This window comes from Physella acuta, unplaced genomic scaffold (assembly GCF_028476545.2).
Source record: "Physella acuta isolate Inbredline_101_S28 unplaced genomic scaffold, ASM2847654v3 ptg000353l, whole genome shotgun sequence".
NCBI classification, from domain to species: Eukaryota; Metazoa; Mollusca; class Gastropoda; family Physidae; genus Physella; species Physella acuta.
In genome coordinates this window covers 865,455-882,475 of record NW_026731872.1, presented here as the reverse complement: position 1 = coordinate 882,475, position 17,021 = coordinate 865,455, and the positions used below count along the sequence as shown (strand labels likewise).

At 46.7% G+C, this 17,021-nt stretch overlaps 2 protein-coding genes across 5 annotated transcripts in view; one reads left to right on the top strand and one right to left on the bottom strand.

Annotated features, from left to right (window-relative positions):
• Positions 1 to 1,169: 1,169 nt before the first annotated feature.
• Positions 1,170 to 4,472, top strand: LOC131941193 (protein Churchill). Of its 3 annotated transcripts, none has more exons than XM_059300214.1 (5): positions 1,170 to 1,273; positions 2,890 to 2,992; positions 3,102 to 3,234; positions 3,793 to 3,863; positions 4,009 to 4,472. In XM_059300214.1, the coding sequence occupies exons 2-5, from the start codon at positions 2,954 to 2,956 to the stop codon at positions 4,093 to 4,095; spliced, it is 330 nt and encodes a 109-aa protein (XP_059156197.1). In that variant the 5' UTR covers positions 1,170 to 1,273; positions 2,890 to 2,953; the 3' UTR covers positions 4,096 to 4,472. The 3 variants fall into 3 exon arrangements, with proteins under 3 accessions (XP_059156197.1, XP_059156196.1, XP_059156198.1); XM_059300213.1 differs by lacking the exon at positions 1,170 to 1,273 and adding an exon at positions 1,282 to 1,416; XM_059300215.1 differs by lacking the exon at positions 1,170 to 1,273 and adding an exon at positions 1,290 to 1,351.
• Positions 4,473 to 7,255: 2,783 nt separating this feature from the next.
• The window catches only part of LOC131941231 (potassium channel subfamily K member 16), a 38,773-nt gene continuing 29,007 nt past the window's right edge, over positions 7,256 to 17,021 (bottom strand). Inside the window, exons 5-7 of one of the 2 annotated variants that reach the window (XM_059300331.1) lie at positions 11,534 to 11,699; positions 10,630 to 10,802; positions 7,256 to 8,160 (exon numbers count right to left, since the gene is read on the bottom strand). In XM_059300331.1, the coding sequence (XP_059156314.1) occupies positions 7,951 to 8,160; positions 10,630 to 10,802; positions 11,534 to 11,699 (549 nt within the window). In that variant the 3' untranslated portion in view covers positions 7,256 to 7,950. Of the gene's footprint in view, positions 8,161 to 10,625; positions 10,803 to 11,533; positions 11,700 to 17,021 lie in introns of both variants that reach the window. The other variant, XM_059300332.1, reaches the window with a different exon arrangement.

Genomic DNA, 17,021 nt, shown 5'->3' with positions numbered 1-17,021 from the left:
GAGATTCCACGCATTATGGGATACTATTAATCGGCTTTCTTCGTGTTTGTAAATAGGCCAATCGTTTTTTAGTAGAAATGGCAAATCGGAAATATTTAGTATTCCGAAGTTCATTATTTGTGTTCGTGTGTCACCGTAAGTAAACAGAAAAGCACGTGCTACAGCGTGTTTATTAGTCTGGAAATAAAAATACTATGTCGGCTCTTGCTGTGACTAGATTACTATTAACCACATTAGGCCCCATATATATATATATATATATATAGAGAGAGAGAGATATATATATATATATATATATATATATATATATATATTAGATCTCGGGACCAAGCAAAATTAATTTTATTGAGGGAGAAAATCATTAGGCCTACTCTTCCATTATTATAAAAGCGAAATGTTTTGATTCGAGGCGGTTGAAATTTGTAGTTTTTCGCAAAGTGCTTTTTCACTTGCATAACAACAAATTCGATGTACTTGACAACAGCGTCGAAAATCGAAAATTCTTAGAATTTTAAATATTGCTGTCAGAACAATGATTTATCCAGTTTACAAAATAAAATAGCAAGGGAGAGGGGAGACACGAGACCGAAAATGCAAAGTTGGTGGAGGGGACACCCCCAGTTACTGCACAGCGTGACACCCAAGCAACAGGTGCATCATGTTGTCGTATAAGGACATGAATAGCAGAGTCCATTATTCGGAATCAAGCGCTGTGCAGTTCAACTGTAAAGCAGACAGTGTTTCTTCCAGATTTCTTTTCTTCGGGGGGGGGGGGGGGCGGTCAACATTTTTCGGCGGGGGACGGGGGGACGGACACTAGTAAAAGTGTATGTTTACTATAACAATTCCATCTCTCGTTCGGGGGGGGGGGGGTAGACTTTCTTCAGAGCCCCCCCCCCCCCCCCCCCCCCCCCCCCCCGAAGAGATGCCTGGAAGAAACTGCAGAGCTTAAGTGATTCGGGTTTCCGTCACCGAATTGGTGCGCACCCTTTTCACTTCAGTTTCACTCGGCCCTTCTGAACTTTATCATATTCATGGCTCATACATTCCAGTTTGTTCATTTGGGAATTTCGAGGTCACGATGACATTCCTTCTACGACGCGTTCGTTTAATCGCGAAGGCTGAACACCGTAGAAGATAATTTAAAAAAACAAAAAAAAAAAACTAGAGTACAATATAATATAATGTTATATGGGCACAGGCTAGCTCTGTTTCGGATGTTTTTTTAACATTTTTTTCTGGCAATACAGAAACATTCTTCCGGGATAAACTTGTAAAGAAAACAACCCTAAACATAGCCATAGGCTTAAGTTTTAACCCATTTGGCATTTCTTTAGGCTAATTAGATCTAGTAATTATTAAAAAATAGAATAGATGGTATTAGATCTAGATCTAGCCATCAAAAAACTAATGGGTGTAATAAGAATTTTATTTTTACATTTCTACTGATTACTGAAAGATCTAGGCCCTAGGCCCTGATGATTAGCGTAGCCTAATGTTCTAACTACTATACTAGACTACTAGATATATGTACTAATGTAGATAGTAGAGTTAGTAGTACTATCCTAGATCTGAGATCAGCAACTATCTAGATCTAGCTAGGCCTATCTATCTAGTAAAAAATAGTATCTTATGTATTATAATATCTATTCACTGACTTGTATTTTATGCGGTAATCTATCGTTTTAGGTACGTAAAATTGCCTGCGACTTGTAATGTGAAAAACAGGTGACTCCTTAAATTTTAATAATTATTTCACATTTTGAGGAGGATTTATGGGGATAATTTTTAAAATACAAAAATGTTTCCTTGTTTCATTTATGTACCTGTTTTTAAACAATTGAATTAAAACTTCAGTAATAAACGAAGACTAGCTATGTTTCCAACCGATGCAACCGTGCTCATTTACTATAGGAGCCATCTTGTTTATTTTTTTTTATTGTAAACTTATAGTGCAAGATTCAAAGGAAGCCACTCTAACTTACAGATGGCCGCTTTTTATATACCTAGCAAATCCTGCTTGCAAACACTGCTGTTTAAAGTTAATTTCCTGCCTATATTGATATATTTAGCCATTGAGTTAGGTTTATTATTCATTTAGCTATAATATTTGACACAAATATATCACAACATACTTCTATTAAAGCCTTGACAATGAGGTAACTTTTTTGTACATTACTAGCCGCGGGCGATTTTACGTACCTAAAACAATAGATTACCACCTATGCTTATACCTAGTTTAAGTATAAGTCAGTAGTATAAGAGTATAAGTTAATTAGTTGATTATCAACTTGATGGTTACAGTTAGTGTAAGGTCTAATACTACTAATAATAATTAATAGTTAGCCCTAACTAATAATAGTTAATAAACTAACTAATTAAGCCCTAGTTATTAATTACTTTAATTAGTAATAATTAGACTAATATTAAATTTGTTATTCAGTGTTATCTGATAATGATAGATTTAGACCTATAGTAATCTATCGGTTTAGATTAGGTCCGTAAAAATTGGCCGGGGTTAGTATAGTATTAGTATAATATAATAGTAATGATTTGAAAGAAAGGTGATAATTAGCCTGCTACAATTAGATATTTAGATCCTCTTTAAGCCTATAATGCCTAAAATCTAGGCCTTGTCATTAGGCTTAGGGCCTATACAAAATAAATAAATTTAAATCTTAATTCATATTCTTGATCAACTTAATTAATAATAATTAAGTATATTACTTAACTATCTAGATGCATCCCGTGTATCCTACAAACTGATCAAGACTCTAGAATAATACTTAGCCCTATTTATACAATATAATATCTGTAGAGTATAGATCTAGATTTACTTATTATCATGGCTCCTCCCCCTTTTTATTGACTTTGTATTGTTTTTCACAGCCTACGTAAAATTACAGCTTCTGAGGTTGGGCATAAAAAAATATTAAAATAAGGCTTTCGCAGCATGTGTGAACAATGTGTGAGGGAAGAATTCCCAGATAGAGTAAGTTAAAGTTAGAATTTATTTATAATTGTAGTATAGGCCTATAGCTCTTGTTGTATAAAAAGTGTAACTATGCTGTGACCCCTCTGTGACCCCTCTGTTATTGCAGGACTCGCTGTGTGTTGACCAGGGCTCCTATATGATAAACTTTTTCAAATGTTGTCAGTGTCATGCACAAGAGATAAAAAACATCAACAGAAACTGCACTGAAACAAAAAATGAAGAAGTAATCACATATCAACGTAGGTGTCTTGTGTATTTTTTATTTACTCTCTTGAGATGAATAGATTTTCCAAACAAATTTTTTGAAATTTTTGTTTGCAAAATTTAATAACTGCATGTTTTTACAATTCTTTTTATAATCTGTATTAGGCTAACAATATACTATACATTTTTCACAGTAGATAATGAATTGTTCAGTGAAACCAACAAGTTAAATTTAAACTGACAAATTTAAACTGACAAATTTAAACTGACAAATTTAAACTGACAAATTTAAACTGACAAATTTAAACTGACAAATTTAAACTGACAAATTTAAACTGACAAATTTAAACTGACAAATTTAAACTGACAAATTTAAACTGACAAATTTAAACTGACAAATTTAAACTGACAAATTTAAACTGGCAAATTTAAACTGGCAAATTTAAACTGGCAAATTTAAACTGACAAATTTAAACTGACAAATTTAAACTGGCAAATTTAAACTGACAAATTTAAACTGACTCCATTTGTCCTATCCTCTACATCTGGCGCCATTTGTCCTATCCTCTACATCTGGCGCCATTCGCTTTCAGATGTTTGCAGCAATTGTACTCACGTCATAGCTGAACATGAACACATATTTAGAGTGGAGGGAGAATTTCAGGTAGGTTTCATGTCACATGGCATTTCAAGTTACATGACAGTTATTTTTGTCTTTCATTTCAATTTGATTAGTCCTGCAAAATGCTGTGAGTTATGTGTGTCCCCCCCCCCTCCATCAACTCCATCAGTTGTGGTGTCCCCTCCAGGTGTACGAGATGTCCTGCCTGCTCTGTGGCTCAGCTGACGACCAACGCAGCATTATGCCAGTTGACCCCAGAGGGCCAGTCATGTGACAGGATCCAGAAGTTGTCGGCCCATGTGACTGGTCATGTGACTGGTCATGTGACTGGAGTGAGCCAGTGGTAAAGATCAGGCTAAGCTGGTAGAAGGAACCATATTGTATTGCTGTAGACTTGTCTTGGTTGGGTGTGTTTGCTACACTCATTCATTGCTGATGTGTGTGGTACACAAGTGTGTGTGTGGTACACATGTCTGTGGTATACAAGTGTGTGTGTGTGTGGTACACAATTGTGTGTGTGTGGTACCCAAGTGTGTGTAGCAAAGTTAACTGCTGGAATGCAGCCTACTATGTAATGAATGTTTAAAAGCCTTGCTTTAAATGATTTAATTTTTGTAAAAATATTATTAATTAAAGAATTTCTTAAAAATCTTTTGAATTTTATGTTTTTATTTTAATGTATGAGATGTTCTGTATTCTGATTGATACATGTTGGTCCAAAAACTTTGTCAAAAAATTTGTCATATTTTATTGCCCATTCTTCTTGTTATTCCAAACTACAACACCAACATGTACGGCTCCCCACATAAGCAAGTGAAAGGTTCAACTCTAGAACTTGATGGCTTTACCAGGTTCAACGTTGAAGGTTACCCACTGTCTGAATGTTTGCTGCTACAGAAATGACTGGATTATTGGGCAACCAAGTCAATCTTTTATTGAGAACAATTGTGCAAAGAAAAATAATTCACCAATTTTAATGTCGTACAGAAATTGAAAGAGAAAATACGGATATATAATATGTGTACATGTGTATAAATGAATAAATAAATAAATATATATATATATATATACACACATTTCGTAAGCTGTATAATGAGTAAAATTTTAGCAGTTAAAAGATACAACTTTACAAAAGTTAAGTAAAATAGACATTGAAATAATGTGAGCACACCAAATAAATTTAAAATACTGGCGTCAGTATAACAGGGATATGAGTATGACTAGCTGGTTAAGGTGAGCCAAATATGCCACAGGTCATGATGACCTATAATCCAAGATACAGCTAGACTTCGTCACAGCTAAATTATATTTTAGACAAGTCACCAGATCAGTCATTACAGGGGAGTTAACTCTGTGTGTCACTCCCATAGAGACATTTATTCGGTTATTTCCCTTACAACAATTATTTGCAGCTAACCTATTGGTAACAAAATGTCTTATAAATATATATAATTTCTTAGATGATTTATAAAAAGAAAACTATGTACAAGAGACACGTGAGCATACAGCAGTTGATTGCAACCCCCCCCCCCCCACATCAGAGTCGAGCGTGTATGGCTGACTCCAGTCATGTGACCGACTCAGCTAACGCCATCTCATTTGCCGAAGTTCCGGCTCTACAGTTTAACCGGCAGCTGAGAGCCGGCCAACGTACAAATAGATACATTGGATCTTAGAGATCCATCTAAGCCGAGTCTACAAGTGACGTCACGGCATGACGTCATTCATTCAAGTTTTTTAGGCACGTGACGGCCTGTGATGTTGGCCGCGTGACAGCCTGTGATGTTGGCCACGTGTCAGACTGTGATGTTGGCCACGTGACAGCCTGTGATGTTGGCCACGTGACGGCCTGTGATGTTGGCCACGTGACAGCCTGTGATGTTGGCCACGTGACAGCCTGTGATGTTGGCCACGTGACAGCCTGTGATGTTGGCCACGTGACAGACTGTGATGTTGGCCACGTGACAGCCTGTGATGTTGGCCACGTGACAGCCTGTGATGTTGGCCACGTGACAGCCTGTGATGTTGGCCACGTGACAGCCTGTGATGTTGGCCACGTGACAGCCTGTGATGTTGGCCATGTGACAGACTGTGATGTTGGCCATGTGACAGACTGTGATGTTGGCCACGTGACAGCCTGTGATGTTGGCCACGTGACAGCCTGTGATGTTGGCCACGTGACAGCCTGTGATGTTGCCTGATGAAATGTACGTGCAGGCAAACAACCTTTGTCTCACAGGGCTCAGGTCAACATCAGCTAGATCACGTGACTCCCGTGTCAACATATTCCACAGTCAACATATTCCACAAACACTGTTCACACCCCTCCCCCCCCCCTACGATACAAACATCTACAATATGTGTGTATGTGTGTTCAGGGGCAGACAACCCGTGTGTCCAGACAAACCAATAAGCAAAGTTTTCTCTCCCCTGGCCGATGCCGTGCTGAATTATCGGAGCTAATTGCCAGCGGCGAGTTTATGACGTCATGTAAGGAAAAATTACGTATGTAATTTAAATGTTGTGCGTGTCGTATAAGGAATCGTAGGCGATTGGAGTTTATGGGGTGGGTGGGGGAGCATCTGGTTGCAGACGTTGGAAAAAAAAAGTGGGGGGGAGGGGCGCGGAGAGGCTGTTCACGTGTCTTTGGATGAATTATCCCCCTTTGTTTAGCACTAAAGCACTCCGGCCTTAACGTATGAGTGTCCCGGCAATACTGCAGCCATCTTTTATCTGGCACGTGGCTGGGCGTCCTAGCTTTATTGACCGATTTATCAGATTGCCAGACTTGCCAGGAATTGAATATTTATCAATGTATCCTCTCCCCCCCCCCCCCCCCCCTCCCTCACTAATCGCTTACCTGAAGATCGTGCCACAGTCCCAGCAGTCTAAAACCCGATCTAATCAAACTGACTAAAGCTGCTGCCCTGTCAGACATCTAACGCTTCCGTCACCAACCAGAGCTGCCAGGTTTCTGGCCCAACGAATGTCTAAATAACGTGCCGGCCATTGGTGGGTTTACACTCATCTACAGCCTTCGTTTTTACATGAGGAAAGTCAGCCAAGTCATGGATATACAAGTCAGCTAAGTCATGGATCTACAAGTCAGCTAAGTCATGCATCTACAAGTCAAGCGAAGTCACACACAGTATAAAGATTGAGCATCGGATGACTGGAGTAATAAAACTGGAGTGATCTCCCCTAAACTTTCTCCTCTGTTCGTATAGAACAGTGAGGGTTGGGGTGGCACTTCCGGTGGAATCGGGCGATAGAAACGGCTGTCACACACACACACACACACACACACACACAAACGGCAGGTAAGTTTGTCACACACACACACACACACAAACGGCAGGTTAGTTTGTCACACACACACACACACACGGCAGGTAAGTTTATCACACACACACACACACAAACTGCAGGTAAGTTTGTCACACACACACACACACACAAACACACACTGACGCTCATTTTTTTTTCTCGAGAAAACATATAAAGGTGAAAAGTGTTTAGAATAGGACTCTTCATAGGATAATGGCATGGGAAAATATCAAATGATGAAGAAAGGAAATAGATTTCAAGTAACATTTCCTGTTTCCTGAAATCGCTGAAAAGTATATGGAAATCTACGTACAGGATGTAAACATTATTTATGAAATTTCGTCAACCTAACTGATACGGTATTGAAGTTATCGTGTTTACAAACACACGCACACACATATACACACACATACAGACAAGATTGCAACATTAAGTTTTCCCTCATCAGAAGGTTTAGACCGTCGAGATTTGTCCAAAACTCCATGTCGACTTTGTGCAGGATTACTATACAGCCTTTATAGTCCGTATACGGAAAGTAGAAACAGTCAAACCGGATGTTGAGACAGATGACGTCACGCGTGCCTTCTCGACAGTCTTAGTTTAAAGATGGCGCCAAAGACAAGGCACTTCAAGGTCAGCACAACTGGATGCGAGAAGTGTTTCAAGGTCAAGCTGACCTAATTCTCTGGTCTGGTCAATCACGTGACCAGTTTTTTGTCTACTGGAATGTTTGATCCCGTTAGAAATGTAGACTTGAACTTTGCACTGTATCGGAATAAACCAATCAAATCCTCTGTCAGCATTACGTCAGCGGGTCCCGCCTGGACCCACACGGGTCAGTCTTGGTGTCGTGAGACACGGCGCATCGGATTTCAAAAGTTGGACTTCCGTTTTCAGTGGTGGCTCGGGCGGATATGACGTCATCGGCTCCGTCTGGAGCGGCAGACGGCAGGTCAGGATTGGAGGGTAAAGCTGGAGCTAAACTTATGCTGAAACTTTTGCTTAGCTCTGGCTGCAGAAATAGACATTGGTTGGCACACTCGTTAGAAACATTTCAGTGGAAGAACTAACAACAACTACAGATACAACATCTCAGTGGAAGAACTAACAACAACTACAGATGCAACATCTCAGTGGAAGAACTAACAACAACTACAGATGCAACATATCAGTGGAGGAACTAACAACAACTACAGTCAGTGGCGTAGCGAGGTCGGGTGTCACCCGGTGCGGCACTTAATGGTGTCACCCCACCCCCAGAGGCGTAGCGACCCTTCCCGGGGACAAACTTTCAAATTTTTTATTTGCACCCCCCCCCCCTCAAACTTTCGATTTGCACCCCCCCCCCCCCCCTCAAACTTTCGATTTGCACCCCCCCCCTCAAGTTTTTCTCTATATATTTTGCTATTTTTTGCCTTGGTGTCACCCCCCTAAATGGTGTCACCCGGTGCGGTCCGCACCCCCGCCCCCCCCCTCGCTACGCCCCTGACTACAGTTACAACATATCAGTGGAAGAGCTAACAACAACTACAGATAAAACATCTCAGTGGAAGAGCTAACAACAACTACAGATAAAACATATCAGTGGAAGAACTAACAACAACTACAGATGCAACATCTCAGTGGAAGAGCTAACAACAACTACAGATAAAACATCTCAGTGGAAGAGCTAACAACAACTACAGATAAAACATCTCAGTGGAAGAGCTAACAACAACTACAGATAAAACATCTCAGTGGAAGAGCTAACAACAACTACAGATAAAACATCTCAGTGGAAGAGCTAACAACAACTACAGATAAAACATCTCAGTGGAAGAGCTAACAACAACTACAGATAAAACATATCAGTGGAAGAGCTAACAACAACTACAGATAAAACATCTCAGTGGAAAAACTAACAACAACTACAGATGCAACATATCAGTGGAAGAACTAACAACAACTAAAGATACAACATATCAGTGGAAGAACTAACAACAACTACAGATGCAACATATCAGTGGAAGAACTAACAACAACTACAGATACAACATATCAGTGGAAGAACTAACAACAACTACAGATGCAACATATCAGTGGAAGAACTAACAACAACTACAGATGCAACATATCAGTGGAGGAACTAACAACAACTACAGATGCAACATATCAGTGGAGGAACTAACAACAACTAAAGATGCAACATATCCGTGGAAGAACTAACAACAACTACAGATGCAACATATCAGTGGAGGAACTAACAACAACTAAAGATGCAATAAAAACAACAGCAACAAAAGCATAAAAATATCAGCGACGGCAACAACAACACCAGCAACATAAGAGCACCATCAACAGCAACAACAACAGCATCAACAACAATAGATGCAACAGCATCAATGAATGAAGGAGTGTTAAATAATGTGGATCAAACACAACAACGTGACGTCAGTTCATCAAACGGAACATTTGACATCATTTAAGCCCCACCCCCTTTTTAAAAAATCATGTTTTTAATCGCCTTCTCTTATTTGATATTCTGAACAGCGGGAAATCGATATTTATTGGGAGAAAAATCAATAAATCGAAAGTTGGGTTTAACGGCTGGGATGGGTTGGGTTTAGCGGCTGGGATGAATTGGGCTGACCTATTGACCTATTGACCTATTTGCATATGAATGCGCCGCCATGTTGTCGTCACGGCCCAGTGAACCAGAACATTGTCACGTGACCCCCACAGACGCTGACTGTGACCCCAGTTGACCCCTGCATGACTTTAGACCCCATCATAGACAGCTGTAAAAGTGGGCGTGGCTAGGGTTTCTTGCTGTCATAAATTATCACGTGATGACAGTGATGTCATGTGATGTCAGATTCATAAGTTTATTGAATGTTACTTTAACATCAAGTTTCGTCAAATTACAACCCCACCCCCCAACCTGGACCCCGCCCCTCGTGTTCTGTTTGCTTAGGGCTGCTCTGTGGGAGGGGCAGACATACTACCTCCACCCATCTGTACATTGAGTTGACCAACAATAAGGGGGGGGGGGGCAGACGGATGACCAAATAAAGAGGGGGGGGGGGCAGACGGATGACCAAATAAAGAGGGGGGGGGGGCAGACGGATGACCAAATAAAGAGGGGGGGGCAGACAGATGACCAAATAAAGAGGGGGGGGCAGACAGATGAGCAAGAAGAGGGGGTGGGGCAGACAGATGACCAAAAAGAGGGGGGGGGGGGCAGACAGATGAGCAAGAAGAGGGGGGTGGGGCAGACAGATGAGCAAGAATAGGGGGGTGGGGCAGACAGATGAGCAAGAAGTGGGGGGTGGGGCAGACAGATGAGCAAGAAGTGGGGGGTGGGGCAGACAGATGAGCAAGAAGAGGTGGGTGGGGCAGACAGATGAGCAAGAAGAGGTGGGTGGGGCAGACAGATGAGCAAGAAGTGGGGGGTGGGGCAGACAGATGAGCAAGAAGTGGGGGGTGGGGCAGACGTACCTACCCCCAAGCGTTTGATGGTGCTCCGCTCCACCTTGTGTGCCTTGGCCACCATGGTGTCAGTGATGTAGCGGTAGACGAGCGAGAGGTAGGCCAGTCCCAGCAGGATCCAGACGTAGGCGAACACCTCGTAGAACTCGTGCACGTAGACGTTGTCAAACCGCGTCTCGTGGATGCCTGCAACACACAAGGTCAAGGTCAAGGCGTCTAGTTCTTGGCTCGTGCTAGTGAGTCATGTGACAGGGGGCCACGCCTGATTGGTTGTGTTGGCTCGTGCTAGCTGGTCATGTGACAGGGGGCCACGCCTGATTGGTTGTGTTGGCTCGTGTGACCCCTGTGTGACCCCTGTGTGACCCATTCCATCATTAACTCGTGTGGGTTGTTTTTAATTGACCAGATTCCAACTTGAACTAATTAACGGTGTCAATTAGTACTTAATGAAGTGTTGCAATAAAATAATTAAAGCTAAGGTAGTATTTTTAGAGGAAACGGATTATGTGATGTCAGCCCCCCCCCCCCTATCTACAATATTTAGCCCGACAAAGAGCCACAAGCCAACAACACCAGCTAATTAGAAAACAAACGCCGCCAGCTATTTGTTGTCAACACGTGACTAACACGTGACAAACAATTTCAAGATTCCCCATCAACTTAGCTAGGACATGAAGACTGGCGTTTTTTATTTAATCGCGCTTATTAATTCTTGCTGTGTTTTAGAATTAAATGACGTAATCGCCGCGTCAAACAATTCACCAATGACGTCAGCAAACGTCAAAGAACTCACCAATGACGTCAGCAAACGTCAAATAACTCACCAATGACGTCACTAAACATCAAAGAACTCACCAATGACGTCACTAAACGTCAAAGAACTCACCAATGACGTCACCAAACGTCAAAGAACTCACCAATGACGTAATCCCCGAAGCCGATGGTGCTGAGGGTGGTGAAGGCGAAGTAGAGTGACTCGAGGAAGTGCCACTGCTCCACGTAGGTCAACATGCCCGCGGGGGCGATGAAGATGACGGCCACGCCCATGATGACCACGTAGAAGATGTTCAACATCCGGTTCACCTGGGGACAGGCAGGGGGGGGGGGTTAGTGGGGGTCAAGTTGTTGGGGTGGGTCAAGTTGTTGGGGTGGGTCAAGTTGTTGGGGTGGGTCAAGTTGTTGGGGTGGGTCAACTTGTTGGGGTGGGTCAAGTTGTAGGGGTGGGTCAAGTTGTTGGGGTGGGTCAAGTTATTGGGGTGGGTCAAGTTGTAGGGGTGGGTCAAGTTGTAGGGGTGGGTCAAGTTATTGGGGTGGGTCAAGTTGTTGGGGTGGGTCAACTTGTTAGGGTGGGTCAACTTGTTGGGGTGGGTCAAGTTGTTGGGGTGGGTCAAGTTGTAGGGGTGGGTCACGTTGTTGGGGTGGGTCACGTTGTTGGGGTGGGTCAAGTTGTTGGGGTGGGTCAAGTTGTTGGGGTGGGTCAAGTTGTTGGGGTGGGTCACGTTGTTGGGGTGGGTCACGTTGTTGGGGTGTGTAAAGTTGTTGGGGTGGGTAAAGTTGTTGGGGTGGGTCAAGTTGTTGGGGTGGGTCAAGTTGTAGGGGTGGGTCAAGTTGTAGGGGTAGGCCACGTTTTATTTAAAAGACAGAGAAAACCTATATAAGGAAACTTGTAGCAGACACATAGACAGGAGACACATACAGCAGACACATAGACAGGAGACACACACAGCATGAGGTCGCCAGTGTTGTATTGTAGGTCACATGACCGGATGTACCAGACAAGCACGTGACCACCAGTAGATGTGGGGGTGGAGTGGTAGTGGATGTGGGGGTGGAGTGGGGTGACCACAGCGGGAGACTGCTGGTTTAAAAAGCTGACAAGAAAACCACGTTAGCTGGTGTTGTCTGACTCATTGATTTTTTTTTGTCTTGTCTCTGTCAAAGTTTGATTGGTTCTCAATGTCTGGCCGTCCATTGGTCTCACGCGATGGACGGCCAAAAAATGTGTTAAATCGGGTTAATTGGCGGTTGGTTAGAAGTCGGTCACGTGGTTCCCGTGACGGAGTGAAACCGCTGACTCATCACTGGGTGGTGGCGACATCTGGTGACCATCTTGTTCTTGTTCATTAGTTTTTTACTTTCTCGTATATACCAAGTGTAGAGAAAGTCTTGTAATCGTGCACACAAAAATCTCGACGTTTTACACCTCACTGATACGGAAAACAATTTTGCAATCTTGTCCGTATGTCTGTGTGTCTGTCTGTGTGTCTCTGTGTGTGTGTAAACATGATAACTTGAGTACCGTTACAGCTAGGTTAATGACATTTCATAAATAAGTATTTTATCAAAATCGTAGATCCGTATCAACTTTTTGAGCGATTTCCGATAACCGGAAGTGGTACTTATTCACTTTGAATTTTTCAAAAGCCTATAACTTGAGTACTATTTCAGATAGATAAATGAAATTTCACACGTAAGTAAAAGATCGAGTCCTCTACCTTCTATCAAATTTTGAGTAATTTCCGTTGACCGGAAGTAGTAATTTACGCTATTTCCAATTTCTCAAAAAACGCTTGTAAATTTATAAAGTACTAATAATATTCCGCACTATTTTGCACATTTGTTTTGGCGTTCGCTTGGAGAGCAATTCTTTTTTCTATGAGATTCTATTCTATTTTAAAAAGTTTAAGTATTTAAAATGGATTAAAAATCTTGTCTATATCCCGAGTTCCCATCCCCTGTTGTTTTATATAAGAATATTCGAGAAAGTTTAGGGGAGATTACTCCCGGTTTATTTGTATTTATTAACGACTTGACACAGCCGTGGACCAGACAGGGTAGAAGAGCCAGGCACTCAGTTAGGGTAGGGGTGGACCGTACAGTAGGGGTGGACCGGGCAGTAGGGGTGGACCGGGCAGTAGGGGTGGACCGGACAGTAGGGGTGGACCGGACAGTAGGGGTGGACCGGACAGTTGAGGCGGCAGGACAGTAGGGGTGGACCGGACAGTAGGGGTGGACCGGACAGTAGGGGTGGACCGGGCAGTAGGGGTGGACCGGACAGTAGAGGTGGACCGGACAGTAGAGGTGGACCGGACAGTAGGGGTGGACCGGACAGTAGAGGTGGACCGTCAGTAGAGGTGGCCGGACAGTAGGGGTGGACCGGACAGTAGGGGTGGACCGGACAGTAGAGGTGGACCGGACAGTAGAGGTGGACCGTCAGTAGAGGTGGCCGGACAGTAGGGGTGGACCGGACAGTAGGGGTGGACCGGACAGTAGGGGTGGACCGGACAGTAGAGGTGGACCGGACAGTAGGGGTGGACCGGACAGTAGAGGTGGACCGGACAGTAGAGGTGGACCGTCAGTAGAGGTGGCCGGACAGTAGGGGTGGACCGGACAGTAGGGGTGGACCGGACAGTAGGGGTGGACCGGACAGTAGAGGTGGACCGGACAGTAGGGGTGGACCGGACAGTAGAGGTGGACCGGACAGTAGAGGTGGACCGGACAGTAGGGGTGGACCGGACAGTAGGGGTGGACCGGACAGTAGGGGTGGACCGGACAGTAGGGGTGGACCGGACAGTAGAGGTGGACCGGACAGTAGAGGTGGACCGGACAGTAGGGGTGGACCGGACAGTAGAGGTGGACCGGACAGTAGGGGTGGACCGGACAGTAGGGGTGGACCGGACAGTAGGGGTGGACCGGACAGTAGGGGTGGACCGGACAGTAGAGGTGGACCGGACAGTAGGGGTGGACCGGACAGTAGGGGTGGACCGGACAGTAGGGGTGGACCGGACAGTAGGGGTGGACCGGACAGTAGAGGTGGACCGGACAGTAGGGGTGGACCGGACAGTAGGGGTGGACCGGACAGTAGGGGTGGACCGGACAGTAGGGGTGGACCGGACAGTAGGGGTGGACCGGACAGTAGGGGTGGACCGGACAGTAGGGGTGGACCGGACAGTAGGGGTGGACCGGACAGTAGGGGTGGACCGGACAGTAGGGGTGGACCGGACAGTAGGGGTGGACCGGACAGTAGGGGTGGACCGGACAGTAGAGGTGGACCGGACAGTAGGGGTGGACCGGACAGTAGGGGTGGACCGGACAGTAGGGGTGGACCGGACAGTAGGGGTGGACCGGACAGTAGGGGTGGACCGGACAGTAGAGGTGGACCGGACAGTAGGGGTGGACCGGACAGTAGGGGTGGACCGGACAGTAGGGGTGGACCGGACAGTAGGGGTGGACCGGACAGTAGGGGTGGACCGGACAGTAGGGGTGGACCGGACAGTAGGGGTGGACCGGACAGTAGGGGTGGACCGGACAGTAGGGGTGGACCGGACAGTAGGGGTGGACCGGACAGTAGGGGTGGACCGGACAGTAGGGGTGGACCGGACAGTAGGGGTGGACCGGACAGTAGGGGTGGACCGGACAGTAGAGGTGGACCGGACAGTAGGGGTGGACCGGACAGTAGGGGTGGACCGGACAGTAGGGGTGGACCGGACAGTAGGGGTGGACCGGACAGTAGGGGTGGACCGGACAGTAGAGGTGGACCGGACAGTAGGGGTGGACCGGACAGTAGGGGTGGACCGGACAGTAGGGGTGGACCGGACAGTAGGGGTGGACCGGACAGTAGGGGTGGACCGGACAGTAGGGGTGGACCGGACAGTAGGGGTGGACCGGACAGTAGGGGTGGACCGGACAGTAGGGGTGGACCGGACAGTAGGGGTGGACCGGACAGTAGGGGTGGACCGGACAGTAGGGGTGGACCGGACAGTAGGGGTGGACCGGACAGTAGGGGTGGACCGGACAGTAGGGGTGGACCGGACAGTAGGGGTGGACCGGACAGTAGGGGTGGAGCGGACAGTAGGGGTGGACCGGACAGTAGAGGTGGACCGTCAGTAGAAGAAGTTAGGGTAGGGGTAGACCGGACAGTAGGGGTGGACCGGACAGTAGGGGTGGACCGGACAGTAGGGGTGGACCGGACAGTAGGGGTGGACCGGACAGTAGAGGTGGACCGTCAGTAGAAGAAGTTAGGGTAGGGGTAGACCGGACAGTAGGGGTGGACCGGACGGTAGAAGAAGTTAGGGTAGGGGTGGACCGGACAGTAGGGGTGGACCGGACAGTACGGGTGGACCGGACGGTAGGGGTGGACCGGACAGTAGGGGTGGACCGGACGGTAGGGGTGGACCGTCAGTAGAGGTGGACCGGGCAGTAGGGGTGGACCGGACAGTAGGGGTGGACCGGGCAGTAGGGGTGGACCGGACAGTAGGGGTGGACAGGACAGGACAGTAGGGGTGGACCGGGCAGTAGGGGTGGACCGGACAGTAGAGGTGGACCGGACGGTAGGGGTGGACCGTCAGTAGAGGTGGACCGGGCAGTAGGGGTGGACCGGGCAGTAGGGGTGGACCGGACAGTAGGGGTGGACCGGACAGTAGGGGTGGACCGGACAGTAGGGGTGGACCGGACAGTAGGGGTGGACCGGACAGTAGGGGTGGACCGTCAGTAGAAGAAGTTAGGGTAGGGGTAGACCGGACAGTAGGGGTGGACCGGACAGTAGGGGTGGACCGGACAGTAGGGGTGGACCGGACAGTAGGGGTGGACCGGACAGTAGGGGTGGACCGGACAGTAGAGGTGGACCGTCAGTAGAAGAAGTTAGGGTAGGGGTAGACCGGACAGTAGGGGTGGACCGGACGGTAGGGGTGGACCGGACGGTAGGGGTGGACCGGACGGTAGGGGTGGACCGTCAGTAGAGGTGGACCGGGCAGTAGGGGTGGACCGGACAGTAGGGGTGGACCGGGCAGTAGGGGTGGACCGTCAGTAGAGGTGGACCGGGCAGTAGGGGTGGACCGGACAGTAGGGGTGGACCGGGCAGTAGGGGTGGACCGTCAGTAGGGGTGGACCGTCAGTAGAGGTGGACCGGACAGTAGGGGTGGACCGTCAGTAGGGGTGGACCGTCAGTAGGGTTGGACCGTCAGTAGGGGTGGACCGTCAGTAGGGGTGGACCGTCAGTAGGGGTGGACCGTCAGTAGGGGTGGACCGTCAGTAGGGGTGGACCGTCAGTAGGGGTGGACCGTCAGTAGAGGTGGACCGGACAGTAGGGGTGGACCGTCAGTAGGGGTGGACCGTCAGTAGGGGTGGACCGTCAGTAGGGGTGGACCGGACAGTAGGGGTGGACCGGACAGTAGGGGTGGACCGTCAGTAGAAGAAGTTAGGGTAGGGGTGGACCGTCAGTAGGGGTGGACCGTCAGTAGAAGAAGTTAGGGTAGGGGTGGACCGGACAGTAGGGGTGGACCGGACAGTAGGGGTGGACCGGACAGTAGGGGTGGACCGGACAGTAGGGGTGGACCGGACAGTAGGGGTGGAGCGGACAGTAGGGGTGGACCGGACAGTAGAGGTGGACCGTCAGTAGAAGAAGTT